Genomic DNA, 20,173 nt, shown 5'->3' with positions numbered 1-20,173 from the left:
CTACATTTTACTTAGAATGTACATATTGAAGATATGCTGATGCCAACTGGATTACTACACAGAAGAGCCAACAATATAGCTCAAACCTGGGGAATGAAAATGGACCAATGTCATTAACAGTCTGCAACTGCTCTGCAGAGCGCTGCAGGTGACAGCAGGCATTTCGTCTGACTTGGGATGCCAGCTGGAAAACACCCAGTATTCCAAAGCACAAGGGGGAGAAAAGCAAACACCACTGGCCACTACAGGAAGGCCAGTGTCCTGATCACTGACGCCATGTACTGGGCAGGGTGTGAAGCGGCAGGAAGCCTCAAGTGTTGCTGGTGGGAATGCAGATTCCCACATGCAGAATGCAGAAATCCTTGCCGGTGGGAATGCAGATGCAGTACAGCCTCTCTGGAAGACTGACCTGCGGGTTCTTACAACACTGGGCGCACTTCTCCCTTATAAGCCAGCGGCCACGCTCCTCAATTCTCACCTGCACAGAAGCCTGAATACAGATGCAGATGTTCACAGCAGCTTTATTCCTAACTGCCAAAATTTGGAAAGCAACCCAAATGTTCTACAGTAGGTGAATGGATAAATAACCTGTGGCCCATCCAGATGATGGAATATTACTCAGTGCTAAAAAGAAATGAGCTACCAAGCCATGGGGAAAAAAAACACAAAACCTTATATGCACATGACTAAGTGAGCAACTCTGTAACCAACCTGGAAGGTTATGCACTGTATGACTCCTGCTGTATGACATTCTGGAAACGGCGACACTATGGAGACAGTAAAAAGATGGGTGGTTGCTGAGTGTTGGGGGAGGCGGGGATGAATGGGCGGAGCACAGAGGATTTTTAGGGCAGTGAGACTGCTCTGCGTGACACTATAAAGGTCAATACACACATTTGTCCAAATCTATAAGATATGACACTGAGATGAACCCTAAGGTAAACTGTAGACTTGGGGTCATTATGATGTGTGTCTCATCAGTTCTAACAGATGTGCCATCTGGTGGGGATGCTGACGATGCAGGAAGCTGTGCACATGTGGGGCACAGGGAATACAGAAGAACTCTGGACTTCCCCTCCAGTTCTGCTGTGAACCTAAAACTGCCCAAAAAAGTAATGGTCTTTAAAAAAAAATTTGAGGTTAACTATCCCCTGCCCTGTTACCCCGCCAAACAAACTGGAAAAATAAAAAAGGCCTTCCACCCATCTTTATTTAGTGAAGATTCCCCAAGCTACTTCTAGCCTAACCAACCTGCTCAAAACACCATCATATAAAGTCACACTCTTCTGTCAGGCACTTTCTTCTTCCTGATTACATGCAGACTGGCCTCTAGGGAAGACCCTGCCCCTCGAAGGGACACACCCACTGGACACCACCTTCCATCGACGTTGAGAAGGGCGCAGTAAAATACTGATGTGACATCAGAAGTGACAGGATCGAAAGGAAAATGCAGTGATATTATCAACTGTATCTGCTGAACCTTTCAGCCCTCTATGCTTATTTTAAGTATTTTGGAAATGATTTCTATATATGTTATTATTCATCAACATTCACTTTTGAAAAGTGAAATGCTCAAACCTTGCACTGTGATGAATGTGTTATATGCAGGTCACTTTGCCTAAGTGAGGGAAAAAACCCACCACAACTTGATCCCATTTGTTTAAAAAAAAAAAATTCAATGTAAAACATGAGCATTTAATTACCTTTAAATAACATATGTAATAATGTACATGCTATACACTCCCAAACACACTGAACACAAATCCAATCTTATAAGACATATACACAATCTACTTTTCACCAACACACACCCTGTAGGTCACTTAGGATGTTAATGGATTTCTCAGTCCACACATGAGCACATGAACACACATGTATATGCCTCAAGTGGAAGATGAAAACAATAAACCAAAGAGCTGAAGATAGAAAGCGTGCTGTGGAAGATCCTAAAACCACAGTCAGCAACTGGAACCAGGTAACAAGGCACAACAGTTTCCCTTCTGTGGTCACAGAGATTAAGTTTCTCATCCCAGGGCTCAAATATGGACAGCCTTGGCTAAACCACAAACTATACGTTACAGTGTGTTTCTATTACTGTTTAAAAACAAGTATTTTTCTTATTACATAATGCATTACAGAAAAGCACTGAAAAGATAGGATTAGATAAGCTCATACAATAAAGCGTTTTACCATTTGAAAAAGATATTTATGTTTAAAATCAATAGAGCAGATGTAGGTATAATAAAAAAACAGCAGAAGGGATCCTATGCAGATTTCCTAGTACCCCTGAATCACAGCTTGTGTCACCCACGTCAAATTTTCCATTTTAAAGCCAGCTGGGTGATACTGTCAATTGAAAGTAATTTTCTTTTATTTTTTCTTTTTCTTGTACTTTAATGATATGTACTAGTACAGAGAATAAACAGTTACCGTAACATGGCAAAATGACACTCTTCCTAGCATTGAGTTTTTTTGTTAAACATTACCTTTGTGTTAATTTTCCTTTTTTCTCTTCTATGAAAACAAAGAAGAAAAAAATGTGTCATAGAGAAAAACTCATACAACCAAGCAAAATTTGAACTATCTGTACTCCCTTTTTTAAACCCAAAGATTCTTGAGTAAATTGAAAACTTATTCTAGGAAGAACAATTCGTTGAGAGATAAAACAGTTTGCAAATATACATATATGTCCTATTCATTGTTTCTAATAACAATTTAGAGCTTCAGCTTTGTAAACTCACACAGTTATCCAAGGAATAAGGCCAACCACAAAATAAGAATCAATAGGATGCAGTAATCTGTTCAGAAAAGACGGTCAAATGTAAGCACAAGAAACCAACAATCGAAGCTGTTAATAATAGGTCATGAAATGTAGCGCTAAACAAATAGTAACCAGAATTAAACTGCCAGTTTGGTTGTTTTGACTCCGGAAGTGGGACCAGTCACACCTGAGGTTGGCAGTGTCCCTCGGGAGAGCAACCCTTCACAAACACAACCAGGCTGATCAAGCAAAACAGAACCAACCACTGCTCTCGGCTATAAAACCTAAGAGTGATGTAATGATTAATGAGTAAACTGAAGTTTTAAGGCTTTCTTAGAAATATTTTTCATGGCACTTCAACAATAAACACCACTAATAGGCAACATTTGCAAACATTCATAGTTACATAATTGAAAGTACATGCCATGTCAATTATTAAGTGAGGGACGGCTTTGTCAGTTGAGTCTTCTAGCAATCAAATTATACTTATGGAAAGCTATTCATGTTTGGCTGCAATAACATGTAAATCATATAGACAGGTCACTTTACTAGTATACAGTACAAACTGTGTCTGGAGTACATTGGCCAATGTATCACCTGCTTCTTACAGAAATGAAAATCATTCATTCTTTGCTAGAAATGCAATTACTGACTTCTCTCACAAGAGTAGTTGTCACCCTGACTTCAACGATTAACCTATTAAACTCTAAGATCATTATTAGGCAAATTCCTCATGTCACGCACACAGACCACCCTCACAATAATCGCACCGCAGGCAGCCAAAAAGCCCTCTCCAAAAAGCCCTCTTCAAGCCTAGCAGGTCATCCTGGCCACGCCATACTCCAGGCTGACCACCGCAGGCTCGGCTTTGGAAAACTCATCTGCGTACTCGCTGTAGCGGTTATCTGCAGGGCTGCTGCCCTCTATAGTTCGAAGAACATTGTTCACAGGCAGCAGAGCCTGCTCCTTGAGACTCAGGGTGGCTTTGAGGGCAGGTGATTCAGGACGGACTGAATTTAACAATTCCTTGCTGAGAATTCCATCTGTTTGCTTAGTTTTACGTTGCTTAATTTGCTAGAACAAAGTCAAATTTGAAAGAAATTATCAGCTGCACACCCCACATGTTCAATACATACTAGATAAAAGCTAGAAAAAGATCCTGCTTTTGCAAATGCTCTGTTTATGTACAATGCAAAATTAAATCTCAAAAAACTAAAATCTAGGGAGGGGAGACAGGACTGAGAATCTGAACTGTTCACAGTTTTTGCAATGCAAAGTATATTTGAGAGAAGAGGGTCACTAGACCTTCATATTTGAAAAGCACATACACTTCCTAGAAAGGATAAAAAGTAAGCATTTTATAATGTAAGAAATATGTATGAGACGGTCACCCTGAAATCCCAGCTGTACAATGTGACACACATACACTCGTTTAGCTGAAGACCTGCTGGCCTGATGAGCTTTGTGGTGAGCCTGCGCTGGTCTGTTACGCGAGCACAACAGGTGCTAGCACACGACAGTTTTTTATTTAACAGATTTTAAAAGAATTCGTTGGCAGAGTTCACACTCCCCAGATCCTCGGACTCATCTCCAGATAACCTTCCTGTGCCACCTAAAACTGGGGCCTCTCCGACAGGTCACTCGCGCGGTCATGGCCTCCTTACCTGAGAGCCGACCAGCAACAGCCCTGCCTGAAAGGCAGACGGGACAGTCTCACTGAGATATAGCAACTGGTTAGGCTTTTTTAAAACATGTACTTACTGATCCTTTTTGGCTACATATAATGGTAAAGAAATGTTTTAGGGTGGGGAAGGATTTCTTAAAAAAGATATTAAAAAAGGCATAAAACAGACTGATGAATTTGACTATATTAAAATTTACAGTATCTATATAAAACACACCATCAAGAAAATGGAAAAAACAAAGCCATTAGTGATATATTTAACTAAATAAGAATTAGTATCTAGTATATAAAGAATTCTTAGAAACTGGTAAGAAAAAGGCAAATACGCCCACAGAACAATGAGTACAGGTTTGAACAGGCCATTCGCATGCAGAAAGGGAAAAACCAAATGGCCAACAAAAACATGAAAAGTCATCCAACTTCACCTGTTGTGACAGAAATCCAAAACTGCAAATAACCGAAATGTCTAGTGTAGCTGAACTGACAGACTGTGCCATAGTCATACAAGAGAATATCAGGTAGTCGTTACTGAGAAAACAGATGAACTAAAGCTACATGTACCAACATGGACAAATTTAAGAACAATGCAGAGCCAGGTGAAGCATGAGTGTGACAGCCTTTGTATAGTTTAAAATATGTGGTTCCTGAAGTGGAGTGAAGGGACTGGGCATTCGTGTAGTCTGCTGCTCTTTATAGAAAACTGTTTTCTTCTGTGTTTTGTCAATACATAATAAAAATAATATATTAAGCCAAACAAAAGTTTGTGCATATATAGAGAAAGTATAAAGACATGGGCAGGAGGGACCAACACCAGGCTCAGTGCAGTGAGAGCGGGGCGGGGGAGGACACAGCAGGGGCTCGCAGGCTCTGCAAACACATCAGTAATGCTCCTTTTCTTCACAGAGAAACAGGAAAGACCTGAATCAAATACGACAAATGCTAAAATCTCACAAAGCTAGGTGGTGAATACCCTAATATTCATTATATCTCTTTTTTCTACATACTTCAAATATTTCAATATATTTTAAAATTCAGAAAATGCGATTTGAACTAACCTTCTTTTCAAGGCAGAGAAGATCTGATTTTGAAGCAACCATAGGTACTGGTGAAATTTCTATATATATTGATTTACACTGAAGGCACAAATAAGGAAATAAACTAACTTAATATCCCAAATATATCACATAAGATGCTTCAGAATACTTACAGATTCTAAGTCCTTGATATCTTTCTCTAACTGCTTATTCTGCTCATTCATGTTCATAATTATATTAAATACAGACTGCCTAGGATGCAATGTTCGATCAAACTGGTGGTACATGTTTCTCCAAAACCTTTATGACAAAAACAGACAAAAAAATAGAAAAAAATTTTTCAACAAATTGTGTCTGAGAAAAATTGAGTATAATTAAGTATTTCAATAATGCCACCTTACTTAAAATTGAAAGACACTGTATTTGGCTCCAGAACTGCCGATTTCTGAGACTGGGAACTGTAGAGAGGATTGAGGTACTTCTTCTGGTCGTCCAGAAGAAACGGCCACAGGGAGTATGTCTTCTCCTTCAACCTGATGTGATGAGAAAAACATGAAGACCTTTCCCAGAGACGCTGATACTCTCCTGTAAAGCAGGTAATCATTTCCCACATAGACTTAGTTTCCCCTTTTTCTTTTTGTCACAGTTTAACAAATTCACAAATTCACCTCTGAATTTTTCACACTTAGGTTATACATACTTGTCTGCACACACATCACACTTCAAAACAAATTTTTAACTATTAGCCGAGAACATGAGGGGTGCTCAGAGCTTACTCAGCTGCAGAAATACAGACAGCAAAATATTCATGTTAAGACCCAGTTCTATATCATATTGTCAAGACAGTTTAAGTTCAACTACAAGTTAGACTTCAGCTAAATAGGAAAAAAAAAAAGCCCATTTCAATCAACTGTCTTACTTGAGTTCTTCTCTTTCCTTCTGACAATTCCCAATAAAGTTTCCAAACTGGCATGAATGGATATGTTCATGGATCTGAAGAAGAAACGCTTCATTGAACTCGAAGGCTTGTGGAAACTGTTCGGTCAAATGCCACACACACTCCAAGAACTGAGTAAACACCGGCGAGACTTCCTTTGGGTCACCATCCAAATGGCCACACCTAACCCCCGAGAAAGTACAAGCTTTTGAAAATGCCACTGGAAGAGGTCAATTGTTTGGGTACTGTTAAATTTAAATACATATCCCCCCATCCAGGAAAAAAAGTCCTAAAACATTGTTATATTGACATTAAAGAAAAACCCCAAATCTGTCATGTTTCTATTGAAAGAATTTATGAGTTTTTCAACCAGTTTTAAAGGATCTATTACATTCTAACCACTACAATCCAGACAAAAAGGAAGGTAATTAAACTGCCATAAGAATTAATTAAAGTATGAGACTTGAAAAAAAAATGACAGAAAAAAAATTAAATCAGTTTTCATACAAAAACCCACACCACTCTCATTTCCCATCATGAAGAACCAGAACATTCTGGTCATCTAAACTAGTTCTATTAATTTTACAAAATAACTGAACGTACATTGTGACTTACCTCTCTGAAAACTTATGTCCAAAGGAGATCCAATCTTTTTCTATTAAAACCTTAATGAGAAAAAGTAAAATCCATTTTACAACCCCCTTCAATTCCTTTTTTGTTTAGAATGGATTTAATCCTGTTATCTTAAAAACGCATTATTTTTTAAACTTATGGTGGCAAATAAAACTGTTTAAATTATAGGCAAAACCCAGCAAGAACTTGAGTTACAGGTTGGCCTAACAGAAAATGAAAATCATTTATAAAAGGAAGTATAGTGGTCTTGTGACTTAAGTTTATTTTTTTTTCAGTTGCATTTAAATACTGTATTTTAAGTGGAAAGCATATTATAAAACAGTATTGCATTTTGTATGAGTGATGATGATATACATACAGAAAAAGGTTAGGAAAATGCAAACCAGGAGGTTACCAGTGGTTACTGGGTGGTAGACAGGGGTGGATGGTTTAAATCTTTTGGCTTACTGTACATCATTTCCATAATATTGATACTTTAAAAAAAGAAAAAATAATGGTAAAGAAACCAAAGAAAACTTTATATTCAAATTCAAATGTTGATATCTAACCACGTGAATGAACTCTGTATGTTTTCTCTATTACAACTCTACTAAAATAATAGGCTTCCAATTATTTTCGGTCTAATCTCAACAATATTATCTTTGTAGTTTTTAACACACTTTCTAATTTCATTATATAATCACCAAGTACATCCTTTTCGATGTCGAAGTTGTCACTTTCAGCTCCTCTGACTTCGTCCTGAATCTCTCCAAGAGGCTACAGCACTCGAGGGGAAGGTGCAGACTCTGACGTCACAGTGCCCGGGCTCAGATCCCAGCTTCCCTACACTCACACCCGCAACTCCCAGCACCTGTTCTTCCTCCTGCAGCCCTGGACTTTACCGTGGGTTCCTTGCTGCCCTTTGACACACCCACCTCTGAAACTTAACTCAGTACCCTTCTCACTAAACTCACTCCCCTGCTGTCCAAGTGAAGAGCAGAATGGCACAATCCATCCTGCAACTGAGCCCTGAGCCTGCACACCATCCTAGAGGAGGACTCTTCTCCTGGCACCACCTCAAGTCCCAGAACAGCTCTTACTCTGCTGTCTGGACCTCCCCGGACGTGGACCTGGCACCGCCCCCCCTCCTTCCATCTGTCTACATGGCACTGCCTTAGCTCTGCCCTCTTTTCTCCCTAAGCCGTCCTAACAGCTTCCAGCAAGTCTAGCCTCCATCCCCACCCCTCTGCATTCAAGACATCAAACCATTTTTTAAAAAACAGTTCTGAACACATTACTCTTCCTGCATTTAACAGCTCTCACCACCCAGGGAGGGTGAAGTCCAGATGCCACACTTTTCTTCCTCAGGCCTGCAACCCACTCCACTCTCCTGCACCCGGCCCACCCCTCGCACAGCCTGCAGGCCCCTGCAGGAGCCACGCTTTAGTTCTCACTGGTCCTTGGTCTGGGAGGTTCTCACACAGTCGCTGGTCACTGCTTGAGTTCATCTGGACATCAAGACAATGAAAGCAAAACACGGCCAAGGAAACATCTTGTCTCACACACTGGAGGCAGGTGGAACTGCACTTTATCAGCAGCACTTCCAGTTGGCCGGTCCACGATTCAATATGTTGGCGCCACAAATACAATGATTCTGAAAGGGGTCTGAGGGTGTCCAACCTTCCCCTGCTAAGCTGGCACTGTGTGGAGTGTTTCTAAACCAAGGAAAACTGTTCACCAGCTCCTCATTTATATACCTGCCCTGAGTTAAGATGAAAAGTTTGAAACACGAGTTAATCTGATCATATGTTAAAAAGGCAAACAAAACTCAGGAGCCAGGACTTTAGGGCCACAAAACAAAATCTGTCCAACTAGAAACTGTCTCTTCAGATTTAAAACAAGCTTCCAAATGTGTACCTGGGCTTCCCTAGTGGCTTAGAAGGTAAAGAATCTGCCTGCAATGCAGGAGACATGAGTTCGATCCCTGGGTCGGGAAGATCCCCTGGAGAATGGAATGGCAACTCACTCCAGTATTCTTGCCTGGAGAATCCCGTGGACAGAGAAGCCTGGTGGGCTACAGTTCATGAAGTTGCAAACAGTCAGACAAGACTGAGCAACTAACACTTAACACTTAATGTATACCTACCACTGAGAAATGAAGGTGTGTTAAATACAAAGTTTCCTCTGGAATATAATTTATAAGGACTCTTATCTATGTCTTGTCTTACTACGTTAGTTACACTGTTAGATTAAAAACCAGGGAGAAATGCTGAATAGTTCTACTGCAATACTTTGCAGGGGAAAAAAAAGTTTAAAACTTTTTGTCAAAGAGATGGCACAAGTGGAAATTCGTCTAACCCAGGGTTTCTCAGCCTCAGCACCGCAGACATTGGGCCAGGTACCCCTCTGTTGAAGGGTTGTCCTGTGCATTATAGGACATTACCAGCTGGCCCTCCACCAGCTGGAGCCCAGGTATACCCTGCTCTTTAGACGTAAAGATCAAAATGACTCCTGCTTGTCTCCGCTGGCCTGGCCAAGCAAGCCCTTACCATGAACCCTCTGATCGTCCTGTAGTAGGGATCCAGCAGGAGAGAGCCCAGGGAGCAGACCTGTGAGGTCCTGTCCCAGCCGTCAGAGCAGTGCACCAGCACGCTCGCACTCTCAGCCGCGATTGCCTGAAAAGACAGACCACACACTTCCATTCTACCAGGACACATTTTAGGTAAGTCAGTAAGTTCTACTTACTCAAAAACCAGATTAGCAGGTATGCATTATGAAGAAGAGCTAGGGCTGCAGTGACAATGCTGTCAGAGCATATTCTCCAAAATACAAGACAAAACACAAAACAAAAAAAACACAGACAGAATGTCATTTCAAAGTGCTGGGGAATTTCTTTTGAAGCTCCTACATTAACTGCTATATGATATTTTTAAAGCTCCAATTAAAGTAAATCTCACTACAGAGATAGAATGTAGTAACAGCGATCTGACTGTGATGGATATGAGCACCCCACAGAATGAACCCGTTCCTTCCCAACCACGGAAAGCCCATGATCGAATGTGAGTGATGAAGCGTTACTTTGGCTAAGAAGATTGCAGCATCCATCACAGCTTTGATGTGACGAAGCCATCCTGAGCTTTCCAGACCAGAGTAGAAATCGTTGACGGAAAGCCCTTTGGTACCGTTGACTGCAAGGGGAGAGACAGTCCAGTTAGGAAGGAGCCTGAGTCCCCACTTCTATTCAAGAGCCCCCCCAGGGAGCCAGCTGAAGAAGACAAAACAAACAGGCTAGACTCTTTACACATGGAGACATGCTATTAAAAGCTCATTAATGGATTTTTGGGTACATTTTTCTGTCATTCCTTGTGCTTTGAAAAGAAAAAAAGTGTTCCAATGTCCCTTTTAAAAAAAATCTGCAACACAAGTGTTTAATTAAAAATAGTCTGATATTTTAGTTTTTAAAATTCCATATCAGGACTGGAAAGATAGCTTAATATTTAAACAGAATACTGTTATATATTAAATCCTCATGGTACTGACTGATGAAAATATCTAAACAATAGCAATTTTTTGTAAAACCATTAGAATTATACTGCCCAATAAATATAGTACTGCCCACTACTGAAATATCACTATTAAACACCTGAAATGTGAGTATTCCAAACTAAGATGTGTTGCAAGTATAAAAGACACCCTAGCCAATTTCTAGGTCTTAAAGAGTTTGAAAAAACCAAAACATACTATTACTAATTTTTTATACTGATTACATGTTAGCATAATGTTTTAATATATTGTTATTAAAATTTATTTCAATTGTTCTTTTTACACGTCTGAATGTAACTACCAGAAAACTTTTAAGCATGTAACTTTAAATTTTATACTGTGACAAGCATTATGTTTCTGTTGAATAAAGCTGCCTAGAAGGCATGCAATAATCGTACCTTCCAATAATTTCTGAAGGCTGGACCGCATGACATGGATATTTTCAATTCCAACAAACTGAAATCTAATATTAGAATAGTTGTCTTCATTTTCATAACCTTTTCCAGCTGCTCTGTTGGCCATTGCATTCAGCTAAAATTTTAAATTTTAGAATTTAGAGACAAATTGCCTTTCTCTTTTAACTTAATTTACCAAATATCATGAAAACACTAAATAAACCACCTTTTAGCCAGCAGAGTTTAAAGGAAGTCATCAAACTGAATGTGCTACCATTTTTTAATAATCGAAAAGTATCATCTATATTATTCAAAGTACAGAGGATCCTATAAAGTAACAACACGCTTGCTACATAAGGATCAGATAAGAAATTCCCTACACATAATTCATGAAACTGATTCACATGTGTATTTAGTCAGTCTTCCATATGTTTGTAGTATTTCAAAATTTATAAAAGAATTATATCCCATCTAAACCCTACACGATTCAGTGTTGAGCAGAGCTGTTACAGAATGAACTTTCAGACTCACTTCAAAAGCCTGGAGCACCTGATCACTCAGAAAGCCACAGGGACCCTGAAGCACAGCTGAAACATAGGTCAGGTCACTTGGGATCAGATTACACAGTACACCCACAGTATGCAATGAGACAGCCTGATACAGCTCCAAGAACTGGGCCCCAAACAACCTGATTTCTAGGGAGAAAAGACCGCCTATGGGCCATGGTCTTAGGTTATTAGATCAAATGCTCTCAGAAGTTAATATCTGGCATGTTTAATTCTTTCAGACTGGGATTTCCTGTGGTATGTTATGACATTTGTCAACAGTCTTAAGGAGCTGGATGAAACAGAACTGGAAGAGAAAGCTGCTTTTCTTGCAGTGGACAGGGGCTCAGGTTGGTGAGAAGTACAGTTACACTGTCTACTGACTCACTGGTCACTTGGGATCTATGATAACTAAGGCAAGACTTAGATATTTAAAAAATGCTTCCACATTATTGCTACTCGGGTTTAACTAGGAAAACACAACAATCAAATAAAGATATACATTTTTTGTGTAGTCATCAATTATATAAGAGATATTAGAGCCTGAGAAACAAATCACCCTCAGACCTCATGTTCAGAAAGTCTTAAATTACAGTCATCCTTTATATCTAATATTACCTAAAAATAGTGCTATGCAATTAACCCACTCAAATTATACTGGGAAGTAAATCAAAATTTTTCTTACAAGGGATAACACCAACACTCTTGACTTCTAAGAAAGTCTCTTTTTGTTAAACAAAGATTATCAAACTATCAATCTCTAACTTTTAATAATTTACACAAATTACTCTTTTCTTCTTTTTCTCCATTATCTTTTGTAAAACTGCATAATGATGAGAATTACTTCTAAAATAGCTACGATTCCTTTCAACAAAGCTGCCTAAAATTGTGTTTTGTATCGCTCACTCGCTTTTTCTCATCGCTTTCTCTTATTTTCTCATCATTCCAGATTTTTGAAGAAATCCTCACTATAATTCTGCCAATGTCCTTTTGTGTAGCCCACCAGCTCTGCACACGATGCTACAATAAAAATTAAAAGTAATGTTAGCTATTACTGTTGAGGATTTGAATTATTTTAGTTTCAGGATCCTACATGAATTGGTTGTTTTACTGCATTGACAAAAGGAAAAAGGGATTCGGACATTTGTCCCAAAGATAAAAATTTATCCTGACATGATAGATACCTAACAGAACAATTGTTTATTGTTCACTAGTTCAACATTCAACGTTCAACTAGTTCACTAGTTCAGTTCTCCAGTTCAATGTTTCTTAAGTTAGCTCACTATTTTCCTTATTTTCTTGAATATTCCATATTAAGGAATGTCATTTTAACAAAGTGTTTTGCCAATTAAAAATTCGATGAAAAAAAAAGTAGTGAGAATTTCTAATTTTCACAATATACTTCACAATAACGTAATGCTGATACACCACCTAGAGCTCCCAATATAAAATTCAGCTTTCCTAAACTTGTACATGTGTCAGAAGACATAAAAAATCACAACCTGGGTTACCAGGAACTGGGTCTCCTAAGTTGGTATCCTGTAAAAGATTGATTTCCTTAGCATCAGTTCATTTAAAACTAGGATTCAGCATGTTCAACATGGACACAGCGCCCGGCTCCCACTAACTGAATCAGCAGAGACAGTGAACTGCCAGGCTGTACTGGACACATACTCTGGGTCTGGTGTCCATGACGTACATGTAGCGGTTGGCTGGGTTGGCCTTGCTGATGGCCTGAAGTAAATGTTCATCTTCGAGGCACCGGGCACTGAACCCAGACAGTGGCTGACTACAGCGACAAATGGCAGCCTAGTTACAGAAACAGAGAAAGCAGGTTATCCAGAGAAGTCTAAAACACATCCTAAAAACATGCTTAAAAGAAAGAACCCACAGTTAAAATCAAATGTGCAATCTGTTTAAAAGCTGACAGGACGATTAGATTTCCTGGTGACTCAGATGGTAAAGAATCTGCCTGCAATGCAGGGACCTAGGTTCGATCCGTGGGTTGGGAAGATCCCTTTGAGACAGAAACAGCAACCTACTTCAGTGTTCTTGCCTGGAGAAGTCCACAGACAGAGGAGCCTGGGTTGCAAAGAGTCGGACATGACTGAGCAATTATTACTTTCACTTTCAACTTGGAAATCCTATTTGTATTAAATACTTTCCAATATTTTGACATTTACCTAAGTTTTCTCAATATTCTCTTCTACTAAGAAACCTGAATACCTCCTTACTCAAGAGTTTGATGGGAAAAAAAACAAAAACAAACTCTCTGGTCCTAAGAAGTAACAACTGTTTGATTCCCTACCGGGTAATCTAACAAGATACTTGCATTCTGTGCTCTGGGTTACAAGATTCTTCTAAGTTCAAGTAACTGATTTAGTCAATAAATGTAGAACAGAATTTTTAAAAATAGCAACATTTGAACTTTTACTTTCCAAAGTCATTCTGATATCTAATTAGAAATCACTGATGTTTATATATAAAGAGACTTACAAGAAAAATAAGTTTCAATTCAAATTTGGTTAAAATACAGTCAATCTAGGAGGGCAAAAATATCTATAATAAGCCATGTGTGTTGGATTATTTACTGTTGTTTAAAGTCTTAAAAAAGATTTCTAAGATTTAGACCCATATACTTTTTCTCCAATCTCATTCTTATTAACTCCAACTTGACCCTACCCAAACATTACAATTATAGTATCATGAAGGGAAAAAGTACACGTAAATTCACATTCACACAGTTTAAACTCACACACAAAATAAAATCATGGAAATATAAGAAAATAGTAGAAGAAAACAAGGATTGCCTGAGGATACAGACCTATTTTCTGTATTTGTTAACCTGGGCATTGAATATATATTTTCAGCCCTGTTTTCCCATTTAAAAAATGTACACAAACATGGGTGTGTCAAACAAAGGCTATAATGAGAGTGATAAAACCCCTATGACTTTTCTGTGAAAAGCTGATGAGGAACTTCAGTTTAAAGTTTTACTTTTTACCTCTTGCTCCCTTCTAAAACCCGACTAAACTTCTAAGGGGAGAGGAGGAAGACGACAAGTATGAAAGTTTCCGTATTGCAGGATAATTTTGTTTCAAAATTTCAGAAATGTAATCAAGGAAAGGTCAGCACTTCTCTATCAGCAACACTGATGGTGACCTCTCAGCGTAGAGATGGGTATTCTTTTGGACACCTAGACCTGCAGAGGACTCGTACCCCACTAATAAGGTCAGAACAGCTCCTTACCTCCTTACTCTGGTGGTAGTAGGAGAGAACAGGAAACCTCCCCTTGCTCCGGAACTTGGAACTACCAACAATTATTGGTTTGCTTGCTATTCGGGGCACATATAGTTCTCTGGGGTAAGTTTCACAAATCTGCAAAAATTAAACAAAACACAACGATTCTACTCACAGTTCTAGAACCAGGTTAAAAATCACCTTTAAAAACCTCTAAAACTCACTAAACGCAAGAACAATAAAAGTTACTGCTGTGACGGTCTCCGACTCCAGTACCTTGTATTCTGAGTACCTCTGGAGAGGGAGATGGGTACCTTGTACTCTCGGTTGGCGTCGGACAGCTGCCAGTTGGAATTGGGTACTCCCATCCTCTTATACTCCTCGGCGAGGTCAATGAGTTCCCACCCCCGCAGTCTTTCGGCATCGTTTTGTTTGGGATTATAAGAGAATGCATAGAGATCTTCATATTTTGCTACAGTATACAAAACACATGAATGTTAAGAGGCAACTTCTAGGACTTAGGACACTACAAATGAGAGTAATTTTTCAGTTTTATCTCTCTATTTAAAAAATCTTCAAAGAGACGGCTAACATCTGAACATACAACTTAACACCTCAGTTCTTTGAAATGGATGATTATACCTAAAGGCACACATATTGATCTGAGATTCAGTTTATAAAATCAGCAAGAGCTAGTAAACAATACACACACATTAAATACTACACTGCAATATTTCCTTTTTCTAAAAGTAAAATTTTAAAGATACAAGGAGACATCCCCCAAATGAGATGTGAACTGGAAGCCCAGTGTGCACTTAGTGGAAAGCTAGAGGTGGCATACAGAACGGGAGGCTGCACACACCCCACCAGGGGACAGTGTGGACCCAAACCAGCAAAGGCTGTGTAGAGCTCTAGAGATCACCTACTCCTGAACAAGGCCAAGCCCCAAAGTCATAGGGCCATTCCTGCTGCAAGACAGGCTGCCCTGGGGACACTGGGATCAATGGCATAGGCTTCCAGGGCTGGGAGAGTGGAGTGAGCATGGACCTGCTCCCAGACCACTGCCACCCAGGTGTTCCACACAAAGGAACATTCAGGAATCGGTGTGCTTCACCTCTAGGAGACAGCATGATTCCAGCATGTCCTGGAAGGAAGCCTGCAGACCCCAGGGGCATAAGCAGTGATGTGATTCCTCCTTAGGGTATGTCACAGCCTCATTGCCACCTCTGCTAAAGCAGAGGTCATGTCCTCAGGCTCTACTCCCATGGATTAAATGTACTAACCCCACTGCTATCAGAGGAGGCTGACTGCCCTTAACTTAATTAGGAATCAATTTCCAAGTCATTTCTCTTGGTTGTGAGATACCCACTTTAAAAAAAAAATCTGTGCTTCAGGTGATCAACAGACTTTTAAAACATCCACATAAATCTATGGTTTTTCAGGGGTTTTAAATGTTTTGCTCTTTCCTTATTATCACCCCTTCTTTGGGCTCCCCTGGTGGCCCAGTGGTAAAGAATCTGCCTGCCAATGTAGGAGACCCAGGTGCGATCCCTAGGTAGGGAATATCCTCTGGATGAGGGCATGGCAACTCACTCCATTATTCTTGCCTGGAGAATCCGTGGACAGAGGAACCTGGCGAACTACAGTCCATGAAGTCACAAAGAGTCAGGCCCGAATGAGCGACTGAACAACAACAATACCTTCTTTGGAAACCAGTCTTATAATTTAGAAGTTTCTAACTATTTATAGGACAGATTTTTTGGAATAGAGTGCACATGACCTTAAGAGTAACTTAAAGTGCAAAATAACAATAATGAGATACTGAAAAAGCAGCTTAGAGAATCCACGTCAATTGAGAAGTAAGCTTTGGTCCTGAAGAACAGCACCTTGCTTTGACAGCTGCAACAGAGAGTTGTAAATATCGTGGCAGTCTCTCTCTCTGGGAACGATGAAGTGCACGGTCCGGAAGTTCTTGCACTGGATCACCAGGGGGCACCCAGAAGTCGTTAGAGCGAGCTTCTCCACTGAGGCAATATGGTGGTGCAGTATCTACAGCACAAGAAAACATTCGCTCATCATCAAACTAAAGCTTTTAAACGACCAAATGCCCATGCCAGAAACATGTCTGATACCTCCCCACCCCTGCACCCGTTCCACACACAATCACAGCTTGAGAACAGGACCTTAGAAACATATTTGCACCCTGCCCCCTTCTCTCCATCTCCACTGTCGTGGCCCTAGGTGCAATGTCCCCACTGTTCCACCTGAGCTACTGCAAAGAGCCTCCGCAGGCTCTCTCCATAGCCACTCCTGACCTTCTCTAAGCCATCATCTACAAGGCAGAGGAGTGACCATTGAAAAGCAATTAAACAGTTGACACATGACATAGCAATGACGCTCCTGGGCACATACCCAGACAAAACTACAATTCGAAAAGATACACGCACTTTGTGTTCACAACAGCACTGTTCACCATAGCCTCGACATGGAAACAGCCTAAATGCCCACTGACAGGTGAGTGGATAAAGACATGCATATATGACAGGGAATATTCCTCAGCCGTAGAAAAGAACAAAATAATGCCATTTGCAGCAACACAGACAGACCTAAAGACTATCATACTAAGCCAAAAACAGAAAGGCAAATACCATATGCTATTTACATGTGGAATCTAAAATACGATAAAAATCAACATATCTACAAAACAAAAAAAGGCTCACAGACATAGAAAACAAACTTGTGTTTGCCAAGGGGGCAGAGAGGTAGGGGTGGAAAGGAGTGGGAGTTTGGAATTAGCAGATGCAAACTATTACATATAGGATGGATAAACAAGGTCCCACTGTACAGCACGGGAAACTATATTCAGTATCCTGTAACAAATCACAATGGAAAAGAATACACGTATGTATGTAAACATAAAGCTGAGTCACTGTGCTGGACAACAGAAAAAAACAAAACACTGTAAATCAACAATATTCAATGTAGTAATAAATTAAAAAATAAAAGGCAATTATAAAAAAACTAGACTTGTTGCCGTCTAGTCATGCTATTCCCCATTCCCCTAGCCTCGCTTCAAGTCCCCCCGCATCCCTAAGTTCTGCTGACAACAGCCGACTTTCGGGTCCTCAGGACGAGTCAAGCTCCTTCACACAGTGCTGCGCTGCCCCGACCTACTGGGATGAGGCAGCTCTAACTCTTCACCTGGGAACTTTGAGTGCGGTTTCTGGCCTTCGCTTAGAATTCACCACTGAGAAAGAATGCCACTCACTCCAGTGACACCACTGCTTTATTTAAAAAGGAGGGCAAAAAAAAAAAAAAAGGAGGGCAGATGTAATCACATGACTGTGAAATTTCCTCAGTTAAGACAGCCAGCCAACAGGAGCATTTTTTGCACATGTTCAGAGAAAACATGGTGCGAGTCCATCACTATAAGTACAGTGACGAGCGCAGCACAGGCCCTCCTCACCCAGGTTTCTTTCTGATGAGCATCTATGAACAGCAGATGCGTGGCTGTGAGATACAGTGTTCCTGTTAACGACTTGTTGCTGGTACTGAACCGGTCAAGTAACTTCACTTGCTCAACCTGAAAAAGAGAAAGTGTTATTTCTCATTACAAAGTCATATAAATTCTTTTTCTTTTTATCTCAGTACTTAAATGTACAGTTTCAAACTGCTTCCTCCTTCTGTTCAAAAAGATGAGATTACTTAAGGTTGAAAGTTAAATTTTACATGTATTGGGTAATATATAAGCCACCAACAACATTGGTATTACTTACAGCAACAAATACAGCCTGTAGACAAAAACTCTGTAAGAAATTTAACATAAATACGAAAGGGAATCAGGGAGGAGGGGTGTGGTATCAATAAGCATAATCATTTTTCAATATCCAAGAGTCAATGTATTTTGTACGTTGGCAAGTCAAGAAGTAAATAACGTTATTATCCAGGGTTAGGAAAGTAAACTACCACTGCTCAGGACCATTTCTTCCTTAAATAAAAATCTAACTTTATTATACCACACACTTCTCATCAAAACATAAACATGTTTAAAACAATGGAATCCACTACTGTTGACTCCTCCTCAACTGTGTGAGGCTCGGCTGAAAAAGGACACTCTGGTCAGTCAACAGTGATAACTGGATATAAAAGCTCATCTGTCTTATTTCCTGCAATTAAAGCAAAGTGCTCTAAAGAAAAGAGAACTAATGCCTATACATGGAAATAAAGGTTATTATAAAGTATCAATGCTACTTAAGCAAATTATCTGTCTTTAGTAATAACCTTTGCACATGCATTTACAAAAAAAATGGGGGCACATAGCAAGCTAAGAAGAAAGCATCACTTTTGAAATAACTCAGTTTGAGCCTCAATGGGATCAGATTTTCAAGGGATATTCCATTCTTTAGCCAGCTCTAGGAAGTGGTCTTTCATACACAGAGCGCCAAGGAAAATCTTCTCATTCCACTTTGTAACGTTCCACTCACAACGAGCAGCACAACACCATTTGGCATAAACATATGATGTCAGCCGAAGCACTGGGGCCTGGCGGCGGGAAAGAGGATGCATAAAAAAGGACCGTCTCTGCACAGCTCCCTTTGTTTCCTGGCAAGACTCTCATTAGGGGAAAGTTAGAGCTCAAAGTAAGAGACAGCTGCTGAGCTGCTCACAAATACAGCCTGGAAATGCACTTTCAGAAATGCAAATTCAGACTTGACATCTTTATTGACACTATACAGTTAGTAAGCCAAATGTGACCAAAACAGGATAATATATCTGATCCTAAATTTTAGAACTATAAAGCCATCTAATTAGTAGTCAGGTAAAATACTTTATCTGATACATCTCTGGTTAGTAAGCAATAATTTTTAAAATGACTAAAACAGCACAAAAGACAATACTATTTCTTTATTTACTTATGTCAAGAAGAAGTTTGGGGAAGAAAAAGCTCTTAGAATTATTAAGATTTCTGAATTAATATTAACACATTTGAACAAACAGACTGAAAGCAGAGAGGCAATGGAAAAGCCACTGTGTAGTTTGTGGGTGAGACAGCTTTGAGGTAAATCCTGGCTCTACCTCTCACAGGCTAACTGGGAAGGTCGCTTAAACTCTTGAAGCTGACTTCCTCCTCATCCCTAAATGGAGATAACGTCCCCAAGGGCAGGGGTAAAAGATCAGTGATGATTTTGTATGAATTAATATATTTGGGAATTGTAAATATTGTGAAATCACGTTGTAGAGTTGGCTATTCTGACATACCCTTGCTCAATAACAGGTAATTATCACTTCTCAAATACAGCCAGTCTGAACAACACAGAACAAATCACTAGCTATACAGTTACTACTGACAGTCAATTCTTGATCGGGACTAAACTACACAGGTCAAAACAGCTAAATAAACTGAAAGCAATTTATTTTTAGT

The 20,173-nt window shown here is 39.7% G+C and overlaps 1 protein-coding gene across 4 annotated transcripts in view; it reads right to left on the bottom strand.

Moving 5' to 3' along the window:
• Positions 1-20,173, bottom strand: part of MTMR6 (myotubularin related protein 6) — a 36,457-nt gene that overhangs the window by 14,402 nt on the left and 1,882 nt on the right. Inside the window, exons 2-15 of one of the 4 annotated variants that reach the window (XM_059892103.1) lie at positions 18,218-18,334; positions 16,638-16,800; positions 15,066-15,223; positions 14,761-14,889; positions 13,186-13,320; positions 12,418-12,531; positions 10,970-11,102; positions 10,107-10,216; positions 9,578-9,703; positions 7,032-7,081; positions 6,399-6,599; positions 5,881-6,012; positions 5,653-5,779; positions 1,682-3,835 (exon numbers count right to left, since the gene is read on the bottom strand). In XM_059892103.1, coding sequence (XP_059748086.1) covers positions 3,575-3,835; positions 5,653-5,779; positions 5,881-6,012; positions 6,399-6,599; positions 7,032-7,081; positions 9,578-9,703; positions 10,107-10,216; positions 10,970-11,102; positions 12,418-12,531; positions 13,186-13,320; positions 14,761-14,889; positions 15,066-15,223; positions 16,638-16,800; positions 18,218-18,334 — 1,956 coding nt within the window. In that variant the 3' untranslated portion in view covers positions 1,682-3,574. 4 annotated transcript variants of the gene reach the window in all.

Source organism: Bos taurus, chromosome 12, assembly GCF_002263795.3.
Source record: "Bos taurus isolate L1 Dominette 01449 registration number 42190680 breed Hereford chromosome 12, ARS-UCD2.0, whole genome shotgun sequence".
Taxonomy (NCBI): Eukaryota; Metazoa; Chordata; class Mammalia; order Artiodactyla; family Bovidae; genus Bos; species Bos taurus.
Note: the sequence above shows the minus strand (reverse complement) of the source record. Positions and strands in the feature narration are given on the sequence as shown.